The sequence below is a fragment of the Quercus lobata genome, chromosome 10 (genome assembly GCF_001633185.2).
Source record: "Quercus lobata isolate SW786 chromosome 10, ValleyOak3.0 Primary Assembly, whole genome shotgun sequence".
NCBI lineage: Eukaryota > Viridiplantae > Streptophyta > Magnoliopsida > Fagales > Fagaceae > Quercus > Quercus lobata.
Genome location: NC_044913.1, coordinates 25,454,257 through 25,478,801, shown reverse-complemented (window position 1 = coordinate 25,478,801; position 24,545 = coordinate 25,454,257). Strand labels below are relative to the sequence as shown.

Below are 24,545 nucleotides of genomic sequence, written 5' to 3'. Positions count from 1 at the left end.
ATTTTTAATATCTTAAGTTTAAAGATAAATAATAAACTTTTGATAAAGAGTAGGGATCGAAATGTTATTTTAATTAAAAAAATGATTTTTTTTTTTTTTTGACTGTGAAGATAGAAAAAAAAAAAAAAAAAAGATTAAAATACTGGTATGAAGGAAAGTACAGATAGTTTTGCAATAATACGGACAGCAAAACCGTCCTTTACTCAAAAACGACAAATCCTTCCAGACTCACTAAAATATAAAGCTTAATTTTTCTGAGTTTATCGCTGACTTTTAGACTTTCCTTTTCCTTTGTTTTTTGTTTTGTATAAATAACGTACTTTTCCAATGTCTGTGTCTCTCTCAGCTTATTTCACCTTTTCCTCTTTGGGGCCTTTGGCTTCTTTAACTGTTGAAAACAAAATATATTATTCCACCACTATCCCGGAAATTTAATATTTCTGGATAATTCATCTTCTGACCCTTTTGACAATGAGTTCTTGTTTTACATGGGAATCATTTTTTTTGACATAAACATGGAGGTATGGACACCTATTATTTGTTGTATGTAAGGATATAGAGAAGCTAGAAACTGGTTCAGCTGGGTGCCTTCTCAAATGGGTAGGTGGAGAAAGAGAGCTTTGAGTTTTGATGAGGTTGTGGAGTTTGTGAAACGTATCATACAAGAGATGCCTCTAATTCCGTTCTTGATTCCTCTAATATTGATTGTTTGGGCTATTGAGAGATGGGTTTTCTCTGTTACCAATTGGGTTCCACTCATTGTTGCTGTCTGGGCAACTAGACAGGTAATTTCTTTATAGTTCTCCTTTTGTTTTCATGATTCTTTCCTTGAATTTTTTTTTTTTTTTTAATTTTAAATTGTTACTTTTTTTTGGGTGTTGTTTTGGTTTAAGTGAAATTGACTGACTTTATTGTTATGTTGCTCTTTTTTTAAGCTCTTTTAGTTATGATTGTGTTCAGTAATTATTGCATACTAATTAATTATGAGCAAATGAAATTGTCTGGTCTGTGTTGCTTACTTTGAACAGTTTTTTTTTTTTTGGGTTGAATTTAGAGCTTTTCAAGTGTACTGTGATATTTCTTTTCCTCCTCAACAGTAGTGAATTTGGCCTTTTATTTCATTGCTAATCTATTTGGCTTTTTTTAATATAAATTTATTGCTCTGTGTTGCACTTTTCCCCAGAATTCTGCTACAATAAACTTTTGCATATCTCTACAAGTCTTCTAAAATTGAATTTTTTTTAATGGTCTGTGCGTGTGTGTCTTTATGTAAATATATAATATCTAGTTCTGCTGCTATTCCTGACTGAGTTCTTGTTGAGTTTATTATTAGCTTTATATATTTCTTTATTCAGGCTGAAGCTTGCCTTGCACAGCAGGTTATCTCACATCTTTTTGACAGTATAAGTATTGTACTTGAATATGTAATTTCTTCCTTATGAAATCTGATGCAATTCATTGCATCTCCCAAACCATTCCTTTGCCATTGATTAATTATGACATAAAAACAATTAAAATTATACCCAAAATTGAAATTGAAATTGAAATTGAAATTATTGTTTATTTTATTTTTTATTAGTTTATGCAAATTCAATAGGCAACTTTGATGGAGAGAAGATATGCTTTGACAGATGTTACTTATCTAAAAAAAAGGAAAAAAAGAAGAAGATATCCTTGAGTATGCTCCGATAGAAAAAATGATGGGAGTTTACACCAAGCAACAACTTATATATATATGTATATATATGTATGTATGTATGTATATGGAAAGCTATTCTGGTATGCATTCTTGCAGAAGTTTATCCAATAACTAGATTTCCTATGAAAAAATAAAAAAATACAGTAAGTGGGGGTACTCTTTGAACCAATTTTTGGTGGTGGATAATCATGTATTGATATTTCTCCTTTTATTATTTTCTTTGTTTCTTTTCATTATTTGTGCTGCATTGATGGTTGAATAAAAAATTGAGTTACAAAGACAAGATCTTCTCTTTTTTTGGATAAGTAAGAAAATTTTTATCAAACAAGGCTACTTCATGCAAGCCACATGAAGAAACAAAATATATATATATATATATATATATATATACAGAAAAACAGAAGAAGAAAAAAAACTATGTACAAATAAGAAGAGAATCTAAGTACTCTCCTTTGTCACATTCACACACACACACATATATCTGCGCACGCACATATGTGGCAAACCCATTTTTGGCATGTAGTTGAAATAGCTTTTACATTGTTGTGTTCATTGTGGAAAGGAGCATTATTGCACACAATAAGATTTTCCTTTGTAGTAGCACTGAGTTTCAATTAGTTTTAGTGTCATCTAATCTCACCCATTATAAAAATGAGGAAATCCGGAAATTTTTACTCATATAACATAGAAACAAGTTGATAGGTTTTTTATATTTCTTTTTCTTTTTAATTGTTGTGTGCCATTATGTCACCCTTTCTTTCTCCTTTAAAATAATCATCATGTAAACTGCCAATGGTCTGGCATTCCTCCCCCATATATAAGGGGTGAGGATAAAGTCATAAATCCAATCCCGTACCAGTGTATGAATTCTGTTTACCTATCCAAAAGAAAAAGGGGGAAAAATAATCCAGGGAACTAAATTGTTGTTACAAACTTGAGCATGCTATCTTTATACAAGAGATATCTTTGAGCACAAACTAAGGAACTCATGTGCTGTAGCATTTGAAACATCAGTGCAGGACCAAAATATAGCTGTACTTTTGCCAACTCAAAACTTTTTTTTTTTTATATAAATTTTTGGCCAAGCTATTTATGTTGGGGGTTTGAAGTCAGGAGTATAATTTTGATTTTGGCTTGTCTGCCATAATAGAAATCCATTATGTTATAATTTCCTTTATTTATTATAGTTTTAATTTTTCACATACTGTACCTGTCACATTCTTTAAATTATTTGTGATTTTTTCCCACTTCTATTGATTCAATAAAGTCTAGTTCTATAATAGGCTTCTGCTTAACAGAATTATGCATTAATTTTAATCAGTTCAAAAGACCTCTATACTTTGTCATTGTTTCACACATAATGTGCTTTAGGTTTTTTGGTTAATGAGTTTTGAAATCATACATGGTGATAACCTGAGATGTCACTTTCATGTGTGCAGTATGGAACTTATCAACAGCAAATACTTGTCGAAGACTTGAATGAAAAATGGAAGCGAGTTATACAGAACACCTCAGTAACTTCACATTTGCTTCTTTTTGGTTATACGAACAATGAGTCTTTGAGATTTTTGAAGTCAATTTTTATCCATTTGCATTTTTGTAGGCAATAACACCGTTGGAGCACTGTGAATGGTTGAATAGGCTGTTGATGGAAGTATGGCCTAACTTCATTAGCCCAAAGCTCTCAATAAGGTTCTCAGCCATTGTTGAGGTGAGATCCTGTACTTCATTATACTTGAGATTCACTTTTAATCACTCAACACAGAAATTATGCAACTCCTCTGCTCGATGTTTCATTTCTTGCTAGTATTTGCATGTTTTTATGGTTTAATGAATTCATCTGCACCATGTTAACTAATTCTGTTTGCATGCTTCTCAAACTTTACTGATTAAATAGTTGTGCTAGCATGTTCATAAATTGATTCCTTTTTGAAAAATTTTGGTGTAAGTTTGATCTGATGACAAATACAGTGTAATTCATAGTTTCTACAGTAGATCTATTGCATTTAGATCATGACAAGATCAAAAAATTTCCCCCTAGATCAACTTAGATTTAATCCATGACCCTCCTACTAGTGGGATTACAATGTTTTATAAATTTTTTTGAAAAGAAATCTCCAGAAATGGATATTAGAGTAGTTGATTCCGTGTTGCCATTCCATTATTGACAACTTGACAGGAGTACTGATATTCTCTTTTCCTCTATTGTCATAAAGTCCTTGGAATTGATATACTGCAACCTAATGCTGGAAGAAATTGTGTTCATACTTGTTACCAATATCATAAGTGCTTCAGTAGAATATCTCCCCTTAGTTTGGCGTACATACATACATTACATTTTATAATGATAAACTTAATTGGAAAATCTACTCTTTTGCAGAAACGGTTAAAGCACCGAAAATCAAGGCTTATTGTAAGTGGTCTACTTTTTCTTTTAAATTCATTCATTCATCGTATCTTTGGACTGATGATAACCGAATGCTACCTCTATACTGAAGAAAAGCTATCATGTAGGAAAAAATTGAATTGCTTGAATTTTCACTGGGTTCAAGCCCACCAAGCCTAGGTCTTCAAGGGACTAGCTGGTCAACTTCGGGTGATCAGGTTTGGTTTCTGATTTTTAGTTCTGAAATTTTATGTGTATCCCATTCTTTTGACAAGGTTCACTTTTTTTTTTTTGGAGCGGGGGGTGGTGGGCAGGGATTGTGTTTAATTTTAGATATTATATCAGGAACAAGCCTTTTTCGAAATCCAATATAAAAGCTTGGAAAGAAGGTTTCTACAAATAGGAAGATTTCTTTTGTTGTTTCTCTACTGTTTATTTGTTAGTCAACCTGATTGAAATCCTTTTTCAGGTTTTATTGTTTGAAGTAGAATCCTTTTTCAGTTTTTCTTTTTTCTTTTTTTTTCTTTTTTAAATGTCTTGTTCCTGTTAGCGTTCTATCAGGTGCCTTGAACATGCTGGTTACTTCTTGCTTGTTGCTTTTATTGTTAAAGGCAAGTCTGAGTTGCCATAATTTTATAAGCTGGTAGTGATCAGCTTCTGTGTTTGCTATAAACAAGGAATTGGCCATTATGTCATTCTTTTAAAATTCAGCACTTCCATGTTGGCTTAGCTATATAATGGATGTTAAAATGATTGAAGAATTGGCCTAATTAGTTATCAGATACTGACCTAGGCCTTGTGTGTGTGTTCTCTTTATTTTATTTTATTTTCTTGAAATTTTACATACATTAATGTAAGTATGTTTGCATTTCCTCAAATGCAGAAGCAGATCCAAGGAAAATTTAAAATCTCTAGTAAGCAATTTTTAAGTATTGATTTAAGTCCATCACTGGTTCCAAGTGGAATTTGTACCATATAGCCTTCGTTATCTCTGAAATAACAACCTCTAAATAATTTCTACCAAATAAAGCATCAAGTACTGCTGATGCCTCCATGTAAACTCTGTGTTCTTCAATTTCATACTGGTGATGTATATAAATAGTTGTTTCAATGGTTTTTTAAGATGTGCAATTAGCCTTTTGACTTGCCATGTATTGGTCAAGTCACTAACTATGGTTCTCTGTAACCAGTTTTATCTAAAAACTTCTATAAATTTTCTGTGTCTGTGCGTGTGTTGAATGAGAAGAAAAGTACAAAATAATAAACCTTGAAAGCATTGAAAATGGTCAAGGGATCAAGTTGTAACGAAAATATAAAAGAATGTGCTCTACTGAAATTTTAGATACAATTCACTTTGCACTTGTCAAGGTAAACATCGACCTTTGTTTTTGTCTGGGGTGTAAAACTGTCATCTTGGCATCTAAAAGTTACAATAGTATATTATGTTAGTGGGTGATTTTCTTTTAGTAAATATCAAAAACAGAAGCACAGCTGCAAGCCTGCTACTCTATCGTGCCTAGACAGATAAGAAATGTTTGATTCAGTGGCCTGAAAGAACATGACACTCTAATTATGTATAGACTCTGGCCTTGGTGTCTGACATGACTGTAACTGGTACATCATAAGTATCAGATTGCCTGGTTAAGTAATTTACATAATAATAGTTCAAAATTTCAGTATATTCTTGCTGTCACCTAGTGTGGTTTATTGTTATGATTGCTGGTTTGTCTTCTTGAGTCAAGCAGTGAAATTTTGTTGCTAAATTCTTGGGATCTTCATGAAGCATCTTTATGTTGACAGAAAATCATGCGATTGGGTTTTGACTGGGACACAACTGATATGAGCATTTTGTTGCATGCTAAGCTGGCCAAGCCAATGGGGACTGCACGGATTATTATAAATAACCTTCATATCAAGGGTGATGTATGTACAGTATTTCTCTCTCTCTCTCTCTCTCTCTCTCACACAGCTTGAAAGGATAGTACAAATCATATATTACAAAAGTAAAAGAAACTGGATGATCATTTTGATTTATTAGTTTGTGAGAATGTGAATCTTGGTCTGGAGGAGGTTCAAGGATTGTGTTGGAGGAGCCAATGAGCTCTAGCTCAAATGGAATCTCCTTTCCTTGTAAGAGCAAGGTGGATGGTAAGGTCATGGGTTCAAGATCCACTAGGAACTTGTGTTACCCAAAAAAAGATATCTTGTTGGAGTTAACCTTTGACGCATTGACCACGAAGTGTGAGGTGCCCATGAAGGGAATAGTTAAGTTAATGCTAGTCAGCTTTTGAAGTTGTAGATTTTTTTTTTTTTTTGGCTGAATTTTTGAAGTTGTAGATGTCTAGGCTGTCCCTTACAAATAAAATTGGATCGATTTTTTCTCTTCATTTTATTTCACATTTTGAGTTTTTACCTGATGTAGCATGCATTCAGATTCTTGTATTTAAAGTTAGAGTTGATGATTCCATCTTACATGATATCCTTGGCAGATGTTGAATGGCTATGGCATTGATGCGTCTTAGTTACAGTTTTTGTGTCTTTTTAATGTTAATTTGATCCTTTTTGCTCTCATAAAGAATGGTTTGCCCTGATTTGATGACTGCTTCGATTTTTGTGTCTCTGAAATTTCGATGTCCTACAGTTTCTAAAGGCACTGATTGTTGTGTATTTCTGAAAAGGCAGTTTCAGTGTTTCTAATTGTTATTCATTCAGTGAATTACATTTTACAGCTTCACTTGATGCCAGTTCTGGAGGGGAAGGCAATTTTGTATTCATTTGTGTCAACCCCTGAAGTGAGAATTGGAGTAGCCTTTGGAAGTGGTGGAAGCCAATCACTACCAGCCACAGCGTTGCCTGGTGTTTCTTCTTGGCTGGTGGGTTTCTTAAGTGACCATATTCACTCACATAAAGAATTAATTTAGATTGTATTTCTTTATGTGAGCTGGCTTCAGTTGATCTTGATCTGGTATCATCCTTTTTTATTAGTTTATTGAGTAGTTTTGATGCAGCTTCTGCAGTATTGATAGCAGAAAAGTGCATTTCAAATCACAGCATTTCTATTTTCCATGAATGGTTCTGGAAAGATCCAGTTATATAATGTTTGTAGCACAACTACTGAAATTTTTCTAAAATTAAATTGAGAAATTGCTATGCAGGAGAATGCTGATAAATTAGACTTGGCCCGAACATAGAAGCAGATAGAAAATGGTGAAATTAATCATTTCATGATTATTCTAACACTCACCCTCATGTGGTCCCAAAGTCCTCTCCATTAGGTGCGACCCAAAATGGGAGGTAAAGTGGAGACATGGTTTGAACCCAACAACACCTACTTTGATACCATGATAAATTACGACTTGTCCCAAAAGTATAAGTTGATAAGAAATGATGATTTTAATTATTTAACCATTATTCTAATAAATGCTTACTACTTTTGATGAAACCCAATTTTCTGGAAACTAGGCTGGTTATACAACAGATGAATCTGATGTTATGCTTTAATATTATTACCATATCTCCTTTCACGTCAATATGGTATATACTCACCTGAAATTGGTGAAGTGCTTTTTGTTTTCGATGTTTCTTCTGGCGTAATAAACAATAGCATCTAAGTGATACTAAAGCAAATCTTAGATGGCCAATATGATGACTCTGGCTATACTCTTTGGAAAATATAATAGCTTAATCTGATAATATGTTCTTTGCAGGTTAAAATTTTCACTGACACCTTGGTTAAGACGATGGTTGAACCTCGCCGCCGTTGTTACTCTTTGCCAGCTGTAGACCTAAGGAAGAAGGCTGTTGGTGGTAGCATATATGTGACAGTCATTTCAGCGAGTAAACTTTCTCGGAGTTACTTGAGAGGGAACTCAGTGAGAAGGCAGCAAAATTCTTCTACAAAAGGCACTTTAGAAGAGCTCCATACTGATAAAGATCTGCAGACATTTGTGGAAGTTGAACTTGAAGAGTTAACTAGGAGGACAGATGTGAGATTAGGCTCAAGTCCCACATGGAATTCAACATTCAATATGGTTTTACATGAAGAGACAGGAATTATTCGATTCCATCTTTATGACTCTACCCCGAACAGTGTGAAGTATGACTATCTAGCAAGTTGTGAAATTAAGGTACTAGCATTCTTGATGCCACTGTCTCAGATTATAAAGCCATGGTCCATCACTATTTGATGTATAATTTAGTTGGTTCCTGCACCTTAAATGTACAGAGACATGCTTGAGACACTAGTCAAAAATCAAGTGTGAATTGTGCCATAATGATATTATGTTAAAATATGTTTCCTTATATTGCTAAGTAGCCTGACTTAAATAAATGGCTAGGTCTGATTCATAACATATCATGACCAATCATGCAATTATCACATTTTCAATTGAGCAACCACAATAATTTATTCACATTGCTAACAAACGTGTTATCAACTAATAGTCTGAAAATTGTCCATCTATTCAACCCTTGTTTACTCTCAGAATATGTACTATGCATATCAATTACTCATTAAAATGTTAGCAAAGTTGAATTCTTGTATCCTATGAGCAGATGAAGTATGTCGCAGATGATTCCACAACATTTTGGGCAATAGGACCTGACTCTGGTGTAATAGCCAAGCATGCGTTTTGTGGAACAGAAGTTGAAATGGTTATTCCATTTGAGGGGGCTCAGTCTGGGGAGGTAAACATTAATAAATCTCATGACAAGTCATAACTCTTCCCTATATTTATAATTTGTGTCCCATGATTTTTTCTTCTTCTTCCTTCTTTCCACATCAGCGTTTTTACTTATAAAATTAGTCTCCCATGTTCCAAGAACTTAATGAACGTTGTCATCTCAGATTGATATTGACTACAGCAAGTTATTTCATCATATGATACATGAGTTAATAGCGGTCTAACGTACTTGTGATTACTCTAGATCTAATAGGGCTTTTAGTTGACCCAGGCATGGGCATAAACTGCTTTGCCTGTCATGGGTGAATGCCCTTGGATTACCTGGCAACTGGTTATGATGGGTGGAGTCAATTGCCTTACCGGCTAGAGTTGGAGTGTCCAAAGGGCTTTTCTTTAGAAAGGTTCCCTACATTATTAAAAAAAGAAGGTGTTGGGGGGGGGGGGGGGTTAAAAATATTTCATGTTTTCAACCAACTATTGGACCAAAAAATAGTTCACCTAAACCTTGAACAGCAAATAGGGTTTCTTTGCCGTATTAAACTGTTATATGTCTCTTTTTCTTTTTCTTTTTTGGATGATAATTAATTGTTTTAGTTTTCTCACTACAATATGCTTCTTTGAAATAGAAGTTCTTGTTTTTGTTTTTTTCCCCTCGTTCAAATTAATTTTACAGTTGACAGTGAGACTTGTCTTAAAAGAATGGCAATTCTCGGATGGTTCACACAGCTTGAACAGCTATCATCTCAGCTTGCAACAATCAATCAATGGGACATCAACTGTTCTGGCAAGAACTGGAAGGAAGATCAATATAACTGTTGTGGAAGGAAAAGATCTTATTGCAAAAGAAAAATCTGGAAAGTGTGATCCATATGTTAAATTGCAATATGGAAAGGTAGGTTTCTCTTTTCTTCATAGTCTCATGTTATATGAACTGAGGTCAAATATCCTGAACATTCTAGCATTACTTCTGGTGTAACATGTATGTGTTTGGACCTTTTCAGGCTCTCCAGAAAACTAAGTCTATGCATGCTTTAAATCCCATATGGAACCAGAAATTTGAATTTGATGAGATAGGAGGCGATGAATATCTTAAAATAAAATGCTACAATGAAGACACCTTTGGAGATGACCACATAGGTTGCGCACGAGTAAATTTGGAAGGACTGGTGGAGGGGTCAACATGGGATGTATGGGTTCCCCTTGAAAAAGTGAATTCAGGAGAGCTAAGGCTTCAAATAGAAGCAGTCAGAGTTGATGACTTCGACGGATCAAGGGTATGTTTTTATTAGAATGAAAAGAGATCATCCCAATCAGTTAGATATGAAAATACAGAAAAGAAAAACTTAACAAGGACATGAAAAGTGTATGAGCATGTAGCATGTTTGTCTGTGTGTTTATGGACATGATCTTGTGAATGTTCCTGAACCAGATGTTGCAATTTTAAGCCTGGCCTGTTCAGCCTGCTCAATATAAAGAGTAAATGCTGACATTGAATTTTGGTTTGTCCTGAGTTAGCTTGGTCATTTAAAAAAAAAAATTACTATAATCTTAGTGGAGTGGTCTGTCCTGCGGAGTTCTGGCCTTGGTGCAATGACAAGTGCCCTCTGCCCAACCGATGTATTTTGGATTTGATTTTGAGAATCTGCCTCTTAAAAATTGGGGGTGAGGATTGCTACCAACCTCCTTTCCCTAGACCCTGCAGAGGGGGAAGTTTTGTGCATTGGATACAATCTTTACTCAAGCTTAGCCTGCCAATTTTTTCAGCATAATGTTGCCCCTAATATGTACTTATTCAGATTAAACGTGTCTACTCTGATACGCTTTTTTTTTCTTCTTTTCTTTTCTTGTAATTTTCAGGGTTCAACTATAGGTTCAGGAAGTGGCTGGATTGAACTCATTCTCATTGAAGCAAAAGACCTTGTTGCAGCTGATCTCAGAGGGACAAGTGATCCCTATGTGAGGGCACATTATGGGAACTTGAAGAAAAGAACAAAGGTTTGAGACAACCACATTTTTATTGCAATTATGATACAGCTAGCTAATTTTCCAGTTCAGCTGTCATGATCAAGTTTCTGAAACATAATAAAAGAGTGTGCAATTCTGGAAAGAGAGTGTTGTTGTTGTCTTTGTTTTTTCTTTTTTGTGGGAGATGGTTAGAAATACTTACACACTAAATATGCTGCCCTTGATTTGGGGAGATACCATCTCGCCCCAGTGGTGCAGTGGTCTGGAAAGAGAGTTTTCTGCTTAAGATATATCACTTTGACTTGTTCCTTAGAAAATATTCCTTTGATTTATTTCTTATAAAAGTCACAGTACATTCCTCTCTAGTTTGCTTGCATTTGAGCAACTAACTACAAGCATGAGTTCTCAACTGTTTCAATTGGTCACCCCTTTACTTATTTTTTATCATCTGTCAAACATGGAGCTATGTGAATGGTGGATTTAATAACACATTTTCAAGAAATCTCATTGCCAAAAAATTTCATGACAAAATGATGTTTGGCTTATATGTATGTCTTAATGAGGAAAAGCTGAATTGGTTATTGATTGTGTAATTTTATGTCCATTGATGACCATCATTTATGAAAGAAGCATATAACTGGGGGTGCTTGCAATTAATCTTTTGGTGAGATTGCACCATCTCAAATGCTTACTTCTGTGCCATTACAGGTTGTCTACAAAACTCTAAATCCCCAGTGGAATCAGACCTTAGAATTCCCTGATGATGGCAGCCCCTTAGTTTTGTATGTAAAAGACCACAATGATTTACTACCCACAACAAGTATAGGTGATTGTGTTGTAGAATATCAGAGATTGCCTCCGAATCAGAGATCTGACAAGTGGATACCCCTGCAAGGGGTTAAAAGGGGAGAGATTCATATTCAAATTACGAGAAGAGTTCCCGAACTACAGAAGAAATCTAGTTTAGATTCTGAACCATCCTTAACTAGAGCACATCGTATTTCTGGCCAGGTGATATATATTTCTTTTCCTAGACCATATATATTTCGCTTTCTAGCATGTATTGTGATCAGATGAGCTCAGATTCCCACTTGACTAAATGTCATTGACAACTTTTGGTTCAAAATCACAAATTAGTCTTCTCCCATGTGATTGCATTATCTAAACCAGTCTTCTCCCAGCACACAAAATTTCATTATCATGGTTGGATTTTCAATTTGTAGTGCTATTTTAGTATTCTATTTCCTTATTAGTCCATATCACCATCTTAAGATAATTAATGATCATTTTGGTCTATTCATACTGTATGTGTCTCAAGGTATAAAAACCCATTATCCTGAAACTATAAGTTTGAATGACTTTAATTTTAATGCTTTTATGTCTAACTTGTGTTTGTTAAAAATGAGTCTGATCAGATGAAGCAAACGTTGGTCAAGTTTCAATCTTTAATTGAGGATGGCAATCTTGAAGAACTCTCAGCAGCTTTGAGTGAGATAGAAAGCATTGAGGATACGCAAGAAGAGTACATGATACAGCTTGAGACTGAGCAAATGCTTCTTATTAACAAGATTACAGAGCTTGATCAGGAAGTTTTTAGCTCATCTCCTTCTTTGAGCAGAATGTCTTCTGACAATTGAAACATTCCTTCAAGTTTTAGCCTTAATGATTATTTTTGCCCTTGATATAGTTTTTCTTACACAAGAATCATCTCGGATAGCCTAGTGTACATGGTTCTCCAACTCACAAGTCTTTAATGGTTCATGTCAGGCTGTGTATATTGAATATGGATGCATGACTAATACTTAATATTGAATGAAAATATAGCATTTGCTCTTTCAGAATTTGAGAATTCCAGTGTCTTTAATTATGTTAGAAATTGCTCCAAAAAAACAAAACAATGAGGCTCTTTGTTCTTATGTATTGGTATTAGATGCTACTAAACATCAGTTGCAGACTACAATATTCTGCGCAATTGATTAGAGACTTCCTATATTTTCATTATGATTAATGAGTCACTAGCCTCTTTACACGCATATACTCTTTTTTGTTTGTTTGTTATTAATAAAAAAAATATAATGTTTTTAAGTTATTACAGAAAATAGTTGTAATTTAGAGAATGTAGATATTTTTTTCCTTCTTTTTCCAATCATATATATGGCATTTTCGTAAGAGTCGGAGAAAGATAGTAGTCTCCTATTGAAGTGATTGAGTTGATTGAATGTCTAATTGACTTGATTGGAAAATGCAAAAATGCTTTTAGGATTCTTTCTTGGGTTGCATAGTTACAAGCCTATAAATATCTTGTTGGAGATATGTTTTCAAGTATTGGTCTTGATGAAATTGTTTTATGCCCAACATTATTCACATTACTCAACTTGATAATCTTAGCCCAATTGTATCAGTTTGGGAACAATTTATCTATCTTTTTGCTAAAATTAATATACATAAAACCTAAAAGATAGAATAAGGCGAGATATATATATATATATATATATATATTTTAATGGGTGTTGAAATTACTATACCAAAAAAATAGAAGTAAAGTGGAACCTAAAATAAACAGAAGGTGCGCAAAAAGGGAGAGAAACTTGCAAAGTAGTGATTTTTATTTTTATTTTTATTTTTTATTTTGTTTTACCAAAAACAAGCTTAGGGAGATCCGTAGTAGTAATAGAAATAAGCTAGCCAAAGCTTGAAATAAGCTTCTTTCTTGAGAGACTCATGTGCAACTTGTAAATAGTGAATAAAAAGTTGCCAAGAAGGTACCCAATAAGCTTGATGTCACTGGACACATTAAAAAACGAGGATAGAACCTTAAATTGAAAGATATAATAAAAATAAATTCAAATGATTAAATTAAGAGAATAAAAATTGAAAGAAACCATTAAACCACGTACTTGATTCTTTGAATGTCAAGAAATAATGCAAAGCAAGCTTGGAAATACTAAGATTTCAAAGCTTCCTCTAGATTCTGCCTATTTACTCCTCTGGAGTCTGGACCCTCTAATTTACAAAACTAATGCAAAGCTGGAAAGTGCAAGTGTCTGCTGAATGCTTAATTCAGAGAAACATAAATATTAAAATTGAAATCCTTAATAATGGTGTGGGATCTTATTTATACTAATTCTTAGCAATATATTTTCAGGTTCATTATCTTATTTTTAGGCATCATAATAATTTTAGAGCTTGCATAACGATCAAATCTTCCATGAGAATCTTGGTGTAACAATTGTCATTTTCCCTACTTTTGTTTTCGAGACCTGAAGTTGCCTAAGCTGCTACATGTTCGAGCACATATGTTGGTAGAGAAGGCAACAAAGCAGCACATACTTAAAACCAAATATGCTCGGTATAATGAGAACACAAGTGCTTGGATAAAAGAGACTTAGAGACCACTATTTTCCCTGAAAAAGAGTTAATCATGCAGATGAAACCCAAGTTTCATGAAATAAAATTTCTAACTTAATTTATATATATGCATGACCATGAAATTGCCCTTAATTATTAGAACCCCAATACAGTTTATTTATTTATTTTAACGATAGAATTTCAACTTATAACATTTACTCATGATAATTGCTTTTACCAACATATTAAAACAATAATAGATTTTTTATTTAGTAGTCTTCTAGAACGATAGTACCCAAATCCAAACTTATTTACAAGTATGGTTAAATATTTATACATTCAAAGCAACATATTCCTGTAGAATCAGATTAGTCTCAATATTCAATTCTCAAGCATCAGGGTTCGTGGAAAAAAAAAAAAAAAAACCATTTTAGCACCAAGCAGTCTAAAAACCACTTGCGGGATTCCACTGGAGCTCAAAGGAATTCCATCAATGGACAATCAATCTTCGGCAGGCTGTAATGGAGTCTCTTGGTCTTACCACGTACACCTCACCCTTACTATTTTTTTTGGTAAACTCACGCTTATCTAATTAGACAGCTTTACATCACTATAAATCCCAACACTTTTCTCCGTATTGAACTTTGGAAACATCTAGTAATACTAGGGACATAATAATTTTCACATTCTTAATCACATATCTTGATATGATAAAACTATAATTGGAGTTAATATTACTTTCACATAGAACTACTAATAACATTACTTTTATTAGTACTAATCAAACATGTCACTTCAATAAAGGGGTTAATGGGCTTTTGCTCTTAATTTTTAAACTATGTAGCAATTTATCCCTATTTTGAAACTATATAATAGCATGTCCCTCTTTTGGAACTCGATTTTTAGAAAATCCATTTCCCCTTATAACTCAGCTTTACCATTTCCGAGTTATGTTTTGCACCTTTCTAGTGTTTTAGCTATAACTTTTTGCTCATAATCCCAATTGATTCGGAATCAGTGTCTTTGAAAGGAAATTTAATTATCTACAACTTTTCCAAAAAATAAAGAAAACTAAATTTCAATGTTTGCAGGGCCAAAAATGTGATTCAAGTCGCTGTTGAAAAATCGTAATGGTTTTTTGAGCATTTTTTAAAGGAAAATCATATTAATGCCGATTAGTATTATTTAGGTTCCAATTAATATTGATCAGTATTAATCAGATTTCAATTAGAATTGATCGGCACTAATAATTTCCCAATTAATACTGGTCGGCACTAATAAAAAAACTCAAAATACCGATCGGTAATAAAAAACTCGAGTTATTGGGAGAATTCGATTTTCAGAAAATTGAGTTCCAAAATAGGGAAATACACCTAAATAGTTTGAAGACATGGACAAATTGCTGAACAGTTTAAAAATTAAGGATAAAAGCCCACTTTCCCCCTTCAATAGATATGAAAATTGTTGTGTTCTTAGATTTATTGGAAAACATGACCTGACGCTTAAGCAACATGTTGCCCCTTGAAAAAAAAGACCCCAAAATACTTATATTCTTGTGCTGGGGTCAAGGTCACAATGCCTAAAAAAAATTTTATTATAGTATCAACTGCATTCTTCTACGCAACAGTTTATAAAATAAAATTCAATCCATGGTACAATACTTGTCATAAATAGTAAATACAAATCGTTTACTCGGCTCCAAGCTCCAACTCCAGTCCATGGCGGCATTTACTGGTATCTTTCTCTTTCTCTCTCTCTTGCCATCTCACTGATTTGAGCTGTTATATACTGTTATTGTTTTTTATAATAAGCTACTGGCTGAATGTGTGGTTAAAAAGCAAGTTACTTTTTTAGTATTGTACAACACCAAAGATGTCATGGAAGGTGAATGGATATTTATTTGTTCATAACTTTAATTATAAATCTAGTCACACACTCATGCGATACGTGAAAATATATAACTATTTTGTAACGTTATATAATGTATGATTTATTCTCTAAAACATACAGGAGATATTATTTTTAAAATTATTTTTCATCTCTCCATCTCTATAAATATATCATTCTAAATTTTGAGTTTTTTTTTTGAAAAACTTAGGTGCATTTGATCAATATTATTCCATTATTTTTTTGAGATAAAAGATAGAAATACTATTTTTTTTTTTCAAGTGATCTATATTATTCAAACTTTTGTATAGTGTGTTATAGTTTTTTTTTTTTTTTTTTCTTCAACTAAAATTTTTAAGTTCCAAATTCTCATTATCTTAAGAAGATTATCATGATAACTAAACATCATCACAAATTTACAATTGATATTACTCAAATAATTTATAGAGACATTCAAATACATAATCATCTCATTTCTAAAATATCTAAAAATTAACTCAAACCAAAACTAGAGAGAGAGAGAGAGAGAACAATCACCTTTTTTGGAAGAGAGAGACATATAACAAAATTATATTAAAAAAAGATGAGTTGATGAATATTAAAAAAAAAAAATGTATAGTTGCAAACACCAAATTATCCAAGTCATGTTATGTAGTAGAATAACAACCATTCTGTAATTTCATAGGATAACATGTAACAAACAAAGAAAATAAAATTAAAAAGATAAAAAAAAAATTAAAATATAACTAAATCATATCAACATAAAGTAGAGTTAAACATAAAAATCCATCAATCGAAGGAATTAAACATCCACCAAAAGAAAGAATATATATATATATATATATAGAGAGAGAGAGAGAGAGAGAGATTATTCACCTTTTTGTGTGAGCAAAATATGGATTGAATGGAAGAGAAAATAATAAATTTTTATGGTAAAAAAATGGGGAGAAGAAGAGTCAAAATAAAAATAAGATGAAGGGGTGGAAAAATTGTAAGGTTAAGGTATAGAGTAGTGGAGAGATAAAAATGTAAAAATATGTAAATGTTGGAGAATGTGTAACTGTAAAGTGGCAAATTAATAAGGAGATAAATAATTAAAAATGAGAGAGAAAATATTGAAAACAGATTGATAATGTGGTATTGATGTAACTCAACGGGAGCGCAACAATATTACACGCTACACTTCAGCTTTTATATAGATAGATAGATAGATAGATTATATGTTAAATATAATAAATTAATAATAGTGTGGCTAAGTTTATGTAATAAAAATAATTATACTATGGGTTTCAATTAGTTCAACTGGTAAAGTCTTTGATAATTGAATAAGAGATCAAAGGTTTAATCTCCACTTACACCAAAAAATCAATTGGTGTCTTGGTATGATGATAAAAAGCAAAATTAACCGTGTAATGGTTTGAATTGTTCTATATAAATTTTTTTTGGTGTTGTGAGTAATTTAAACTTTGTTGTACACAATATATATATATATATATATATATATATATTGTAGGTCACAATTTAGAGCCCAGGCCCAACAGGTATGGGGTTCTGGTCCAAGGAGCCCTGAAACAATGAATTTATAGAGAGTAAGTTATAAAACTAGGTCTTAACGAAGTGTACTCTAGCTAAAGTTGGGCCATACAACAATTGAAAGTAAGAAAATCCCCTTCACATCCATAGATTCTTAGTCCGAGGAGACGAGAGGAACATACACGGGTCCCTATTCAAAGACTATGGTTCTTACACTGTTATTCTGTTTTAGTTTCCTTTTTTCTCCATCCCCCTCTTCATGGGAACTCCCCTTTCTTATATAGTCTTCTTAAAGTCATTAGGGCCTTACACTTTTTGATCATTTGGACCCTCACTTGAGTGCCTGTCCCATCGGACATCCCTCTCATCTTTCTGTGAGTTGTGGTAGTCAAGGCAACACTGTTCACAAGTCCTCTCCACATTAATGCGGCCAAAAAAGTAGCTGCAATGCATTTAATGTGGCAGCTGCAGCCTCTCCTTGGACGCCCTACGCCTCCTTCCTTCCTACAGGCCTGTGGGACTCATCCTTGTTACTAATGCCCATTGGGGTAGGTCCTTGTAGCAGGCAGAGTGCATGTTTGAGCCACATTTGTTACGTCTGAGGAGACATTTCTCCTCGGACCGCCTTCTAAACATCTTCAGGCCCACAAGAACTGAGCCGAGAGCCCTTTTGGCACCCACGTCTTCTCCTCGGACGTGGTCGATCTTACCATACAGGGCCCAAGGCCCATTGTATGATCTTAGGCCTTTGCCCCTACAATAGTCCCTCAAAATTTCCGTTTTTCCCTCTTATCCGAGGAGAAAAAGTGGGATTTTGATACTTATGGGATAACTTACTATGATTTCTTGACTCACGCGTGTGGGAGTACAGCCTCACGTGCCTCATTATTGCCACTGGCGTTTCGTAGCCCATGAGGCGCTATTAATTGTGCCAAGCGGCTTTATGTCCCTCGCATCTAATGGTAGGGCACTTAATCAATGGTAGATATTTCCCCAATTCTTTGGGCGGGAGTAAACTCGTCCAGTTTCTCCTTGCTATATAAGGCTTCTAAGGGGAATTACTTCCTCCTTTTAGAAAAGGCACCCAAATGTTCCAGAGTACTTCAGTATTTCCTCTCGCAAAACACTCTAAAGTCCATAGCCACTTTCGTGAGGATTTCCGACGAGTTCATTGAAAGCTTGGGAGGTTTAGGATCTGCGCTCCCGTAAGTGTTCATTTCCCCGTATTCCTTAACTTTTCTTCTCTGTTGTTCTTCTCGACTTCCTTCCATTAGTAAACCTTCTTCGTACCACCTAAGGTTAGTAGGATGGGTAAGTTTTAGAAACTGGTAGATTCTCCGGCCGGTATGGAAGGATTCAGGGCCAAATACCGTATCCCGTCGGGAGTGGGTCTAGAACACTGCTTCTCAGACCAGATCTTAACCAAGAGAGGGACGGGATAGGTCGCCATTCCTATGATAACTTTCATAGAAGGAGGAATGACGATCCCCATGGGGAGGATAACTAGGCATTATTTGCGTGGCCATAGGCTGGCCCCCCACTAGTGTGCCACTAACATGTTCCGAATCCTAGGGTGCGTAGACGCTCTAAACGAACAGATGAACCTCGGCCTCTCATGGCACGATGTAGTTCACTTGTACAAGTTTCATTGCCTCAATGAGTCATATTACCTGAAATCTAGGTTCGACGAGGTGAGGCTGATATTCTGCCTTCCCAAGTCCAACAAAGGCTTGAAGGACGACCATTTGATTGTCTACCAGAGCATGGCACGGCGGTCTTCACTGCCCAGTTAGGGCGGGAGCACCAGGTGGGGCACTATAGGGTCAGATCCCTCGGCGGGGATCTTAGTTTTAAACTTTCCTTTCACTTATTTCAGTTTCGGTTTGATTATTTACCTTCTCAGACTGATATAACCCTTCCTTTGGGTATTTTGCAGACAAGGAACACACCATTCCGAGGATAAGTTTGGTCAACGTCCAAGCCCTCAACTATCTTCTAAGGTCCGAGGTCATTGTGAGCGAAGACAGGCAACTGCATGCCGCTCACCTTATCTTGGACTACGAGCCCCTTTCTTGCGCTTTTGTGGATGTGGGTCAAGCAATAAGGGCTGGAAGTCCCCGATTAGCCCGTATTGACGTCTCTAAACTAGGCTTCCTTGCTCGGAGAGACTTACCACCAGTCCAACCACCCGTTCAGCGTGTTCTCCAAGAGGTAGCCACCCCAGGAGAGGGAGTTGACTCCTCGCATTCATCTCTCGAGGCAGAAATCGACCACATCCATTTCACCGAGGAGGGCGAGATGCCAACAAGGCCCGTAGAGCTCTCAGATTCCAGCTCGGATCTCGATCGCTTCTCGGCGGCTCACTCCCCTGGCCTGGTAATTGCTCAGATTGACACGAGCCAAGAAGTCGAAGAGGAGGATATGGACTTGAAGCCGAGGTCCGGTATGAGGGGGCTCTTGTCCAATAGGAACAAGAGGCAGTCCTCCAAGGATGCCCCCAAGGAGCAGGTTCCAACTAAACTTCCTCATCCTCTTCCTCTTTCCACTGACCTCGCGCTACAACCCATTCCCAATTTGAGGCCGAAGAGGCCAGTGGAAGAATTGGAGGAAGGTGAGGTCGGCCCTCAAAAGGCCAAACAACAGAAAAATGGCAAAGAGCCCAAGGACAAGAGGACAAAGCCCATCGATAGCCGAGAGGAGACGGCTATTAGGAGGGAGCAGCGCACCTGGTCCCCCCGCCTAGAGCTGGACAGCGCCCCTATCTCGTGGGATGCAACCCTTTGGGAGTCCCAGCGGGGGCAGGCGTCTTACCTTGCTGAGGCCCTACAGCAGCCCCTCATTCTGCCTCATGATATGAAGGGGCTTCGAGCCACCCAGCAACCAGACATTTTCATGTCGTTGAAGAGAGATCTGGCCATGGTAAAACGAAAACTCTTCCTTGTTTAGGTCCTTTATTCCATACTCGTCTATCCGTCACTTTCATTTTAGTGATCCTTCCGTTACTCTTGTGCAGGTCACCTAACAAATCTTCGTGGCTGAGGAGTGGGCGAAGAACTCTCGAGAAGAGCTGAACACTGAGGTTCAGTCCCGCCTTACTGCAGAGAAGGCTGCGGGTGCTCTTAGGTTGGAGAAAGAGCGCTTGAGCAAGGAGATCAAAGAGGTATTTAAGGCCCAGGACAGTGCCGAGGCAGGCCTCAAGACTACAACGAAGCAGGCCGAGGACATGCGCCAGCAGCTTCATCTATTAGAAATAAACCTTGCGACCGAGAAGTAAATGGTCTCGGACCTCAAGGCACAGCTGTTACAGGCAAAAGAGGCGGCTCGTTTGGCCAGGGAGGCGGCTGAGGCTGCGATGGCAGCCTCCTATGAGCGCGGAGTGGTGGATACTGAAGCCAGGCTGACCGAGGAAGTGGCTGCAGTTTGCAGGGACTACATCACCGTGTCCTGGGGGGTAGCCTTGGACCGGGCGACAGTTCCTGCGGACTCCGACCTTAGGAAGATCGAGAATATCTTCTTCCCTGAGGATATTCGCGAGATTCTGGGTTCGGTTCCTCCTGAGGAGCCCCTTTCTGCCCCGACCACTGCTCCTGATTCCATCATACCTGAAGAAAAAGGGGGGAACGAGGAGGTACAGCCACCAACTAAGGACAAATCGCCTGAGGACGCCCTCACTATAAGGGACGTTATCGCGCAAGCCAAAGAGGCCGGACCCAAGCCCACGGTAGGAGGTGATCACCCCGAGGCAAAGGTCCCTACAAAGAGCTCAGCCCAAGATAAAGCTTAGAACATTAGTGTAGAACTTTTCTTGTAGTCATTTTGTTTTGTCCTTCATTTCCTTAGATTTTGTTAACGTTTGTAAGATGACACATCTCGAAGTTTAATGAATGACATAATTTCTTCTTTGAACCTTGTTTTACTGCTTCCATTTTTGCCTTCATTATGAATGAATTTCGACTATGTTACTAGATTTCCAAGGATAAACCATTACTCGTAGTTTAAGCAATACGGCTAAGTATGAATGAAAGAATAGTGGTTAATTTCCCCCAAGCCTATGGTTCAAGAAGTCACGTAGGACTTGGGTTCTGTTTAACACTTAGATAAGAATTGCATAGTGGTTAATTTCCCCCTAGCCTAGGGTCCGAGAAGCCATGTAGGACTTGGGTTCTATTTAACACTTAGATGAGAATTGCGTAGTGGTTAATTTCCCCCTAGCCTGTATTCCGAGGAGCCATGCAGGACTTGGGTTCTGTTTAACACTTAGATAAGAACTACGTGGTGGTTAATTTCCCCCTAACTTATGGTCCGAGGAGCCACGTAGAACTTGGGTTCTGTTTAACACTTAGATAAGAAATGCGTGGTGGTTAATTTCCCCTTAACCTGTGGTCCAAGGAGCCACGCAGGACTTGGGTTCTGTTTAACACTTAGATAAGAACTGCGTGGTGGTTAATTTCCCCCTAGCCTGTGGTCCAAGGAGCCACGCAGGACTTGGGTTCTGTTTAACACTTAGATAAGAAATGCGTGGTGGTTAATTTCCCCCTAACCTGTGGTCTGAGGAGTCACACAGGACTTGGGTTTTGTTTAACACTTAGATAAGAACTATGTGGTGGTTAATTTCCCCCTAGCCTGTGGTTCGAGGAGCCACACAGGACTTGGGTTCTGTTTAACACTTAGATAAGAACTACGTGGTGGTTAATTTCCCCCTAGCCTGTGGTCCGAGGAGCCACGTAGGGCTTGGATTCTGTTTAACACTTAGATAAGAATGCACAATGAGTAGTACCAAGAATACCAACTTTCATTAATAATAGTACCTTTTTAGGTTATTTACATTCCAAGGACGTGGCACTACATGTTCATCCAAATCTTCTAAAAAGTAGACCCCTATACCAGCCACCGAGGTGATACGATATAACCCTTCCCAATTTGGTCCGAGCTTTCCCCACGCGGGATTTTTTGCAGTGCCTAGAACTTTTCTTAATACCAGATCCCCAGGTGCTAATGGCCTTAGCTTCACCTTGACATCATAACCTTACTTAAGTTTGTGTTTGTAGTAGGTGAGTTGGACCATTGCTTTTTCCCTTCTTTCCTCAATGAAGTCTAAGCTTTTTTCCAGCAACTCGTTGTTAACATTAGGACAGAATGTGCTGGTCTTCAATGTTGGGAAGTTTGTTTCTAGAGGACTGACAGCCTCAGCTCCATAGGTCATCGAAAAGGGGGTCTCCCCTGTGGATCTACGCGGCGTGGTGCGGTACGTCCACAGGACATGGGGCAATTCTTCTGCCCATCTCCTTTTTGCGTCATCTAACCTCTTCTTTAGCCCATTTACTATGACTTTGTTGACGGTTTCGGCTTGCCCATTCCCTGGTGTGGAGTATCTATTCGCAATTCCCAACTCGCTGCAATACCTTCTAAAAGCTTTACTATCGAACTGGAGACCGTTGTCCAAGATTAGGGTGTGAGGGACTCCAAACCTGGTGACGATGTTCTTCCAAATAAATTTCTTGGCATCTACGTCTCTAATGTTTGCTAGTGGCTCAGCTTCGACCCATTTTGTGAAATAATAAGTGGTGACGAGAAGGAACCTTTTGTTCCCTACTGCTTTAGGAAATGGTCCTAGGATATCCAGGCCCCACTGCGTGAACGGCCAAGGGCTGGACAGCGGATTGAAGGTCCCGCCTGGTTGATGTATATTTGGGGCGAACCTCTGGCATTGGTCGCACTTCTTCACGTATTCGTGCGCCTCTTTCTGCATGCTCGGCCACCAATAACCTTAGGTTATGGCCCTATGGGACAAGGATCTACCCCCTGTATGGCTCCCATAAATTCCTTCGTGCAATTCCTCTAGGATAAGCTCTATGGCATCTGGATGTACGCATAGCAAGTATGGTCCTGAAAATGAGCGCTTATACAGTTTCAAGTCCTTGGACAGCTAGAATCGAGAAGCCTTTCTTCTAATCTTGTCGGTCTCGCTCTTCTCTTCGGGTAAGACGTCCTCCTTTAAAAACAGTATTAGAAGATCCATCCAGCTAGGCCCTGCCCTAACGCTGTAAACATGCATCAACTCGGCCTTCACCACCGAGGGCCTGTGTAGATCTTCCACGAGTATAACTCGAGGTAGGCATTGTGCCGAGGAGGTGGCTAGCGTGGCAAAAGAATCAGCATGGGTGTTTCCGCTCCTAGGTACATGCATTAGGCTAAAGGGATTAAAACGCATCCGCAAGCGCTTAGCTTAGACCAAATACTCTTGCATTCTTTCATCCCTTGCCTTCAATTCCCCATTTACTTGTCCTACAACAAGCCTTGAGTCCGAGAACATGTTTATGGATTTCCTGCCCAGTTTCTCGACCATAGACATTCCTTCCAACAGGGCCTCATATTTTGTCTTGTTATTCGTGGCCGAAAAACCCAGCATTAATGATTTCTCAATGGTAATCCCCTCGGGGGAAATCAGGACAAGCCCCACCCCAGAGCCCCTTTGATTTGCCGCGTCGTCAACGTATGCTTTCCAACAGGTGAGCTCTTGCTGAGAGACTGTGTCGACCAGTTTTTCGTCTGTGCTTGGTACCCCTCCCCCTTCTTCTGGTGAGGGTTTAGCAAACTCAACTACCAGATTCGCGAGGACTTGGCTCTTCACAACACTGCGAGGCATGTACCTAATGTCAAAGGCATCAAGAATGGTCCCCCACTTAGCTATTCTCCCTGTGTAATCAACACTTCGGAGTATTGACCTGAGCGGGAGTTGGATTAGTACAACAACGGTGTGCGCCTGGAAATAGTGGGGGAGCTTTCGCGTGGCTTGTACGATCGCCAGGATGGCCTTTTCCAGGGGGAGGTAACAGATCTCTGCCTCATGCAATAACTTGCTCACGTAGTAGACAGGTCGTTGTATGCCATTGTCCAACCGGATCAGCACCAGGCTCACTGCGTGAGGGGCCACGGCAATATAGGCGAATAAAACCTTGTCAGCTTCGGGACTGGACATGATTGGTGGCCGAGACAGATACTCTTTGAGTCGTTGGAAGGCTAGGGCGCATTCTTCAATCCACTT

The 24,545-nt window shown here is 37.3% G+C and overlaps 1 protein-coding gene across 1 annotated transcript; it reads left to right on the top strand.

Annotated features, from left to right (window-relative positions):
* The first annotated feature begins 329 nt into the window (after nt 1-329).
* LOC115963351 (synaptotagmin-5) lies at nt 330-12,622 on the top strand. Its single transcript, XM_031082316.1, has 14 exons — nt 330-785; nt 3,139-3,213; nt 3,303-3,410; nt 4,080-4,112; nt 4,214-4,303; nt 5,886-6,008; nt 6,815-6,958; nt 7,793-8,212; nt 8,640-8,771; nt 9,441-9,659; nt 9,769-10,041; nt 10,625-10,762; nt 11,441-11,743; nt 12,148-12,622. The coding sequence occupies exons 1-14, from the start codon at nt 597-599 to the stop codon at nt 12,367-12,369; spliced, it is 2,469 nt and encodes an 822-aa protein (XP_030938176.1). The 5' UTR covers nt 330-596; the 3' UTR covers nt 12,370-12,622.
* The last annotated feature ends 11,923 nt before the right edge of the window (nt 12,623-24,545 follow it).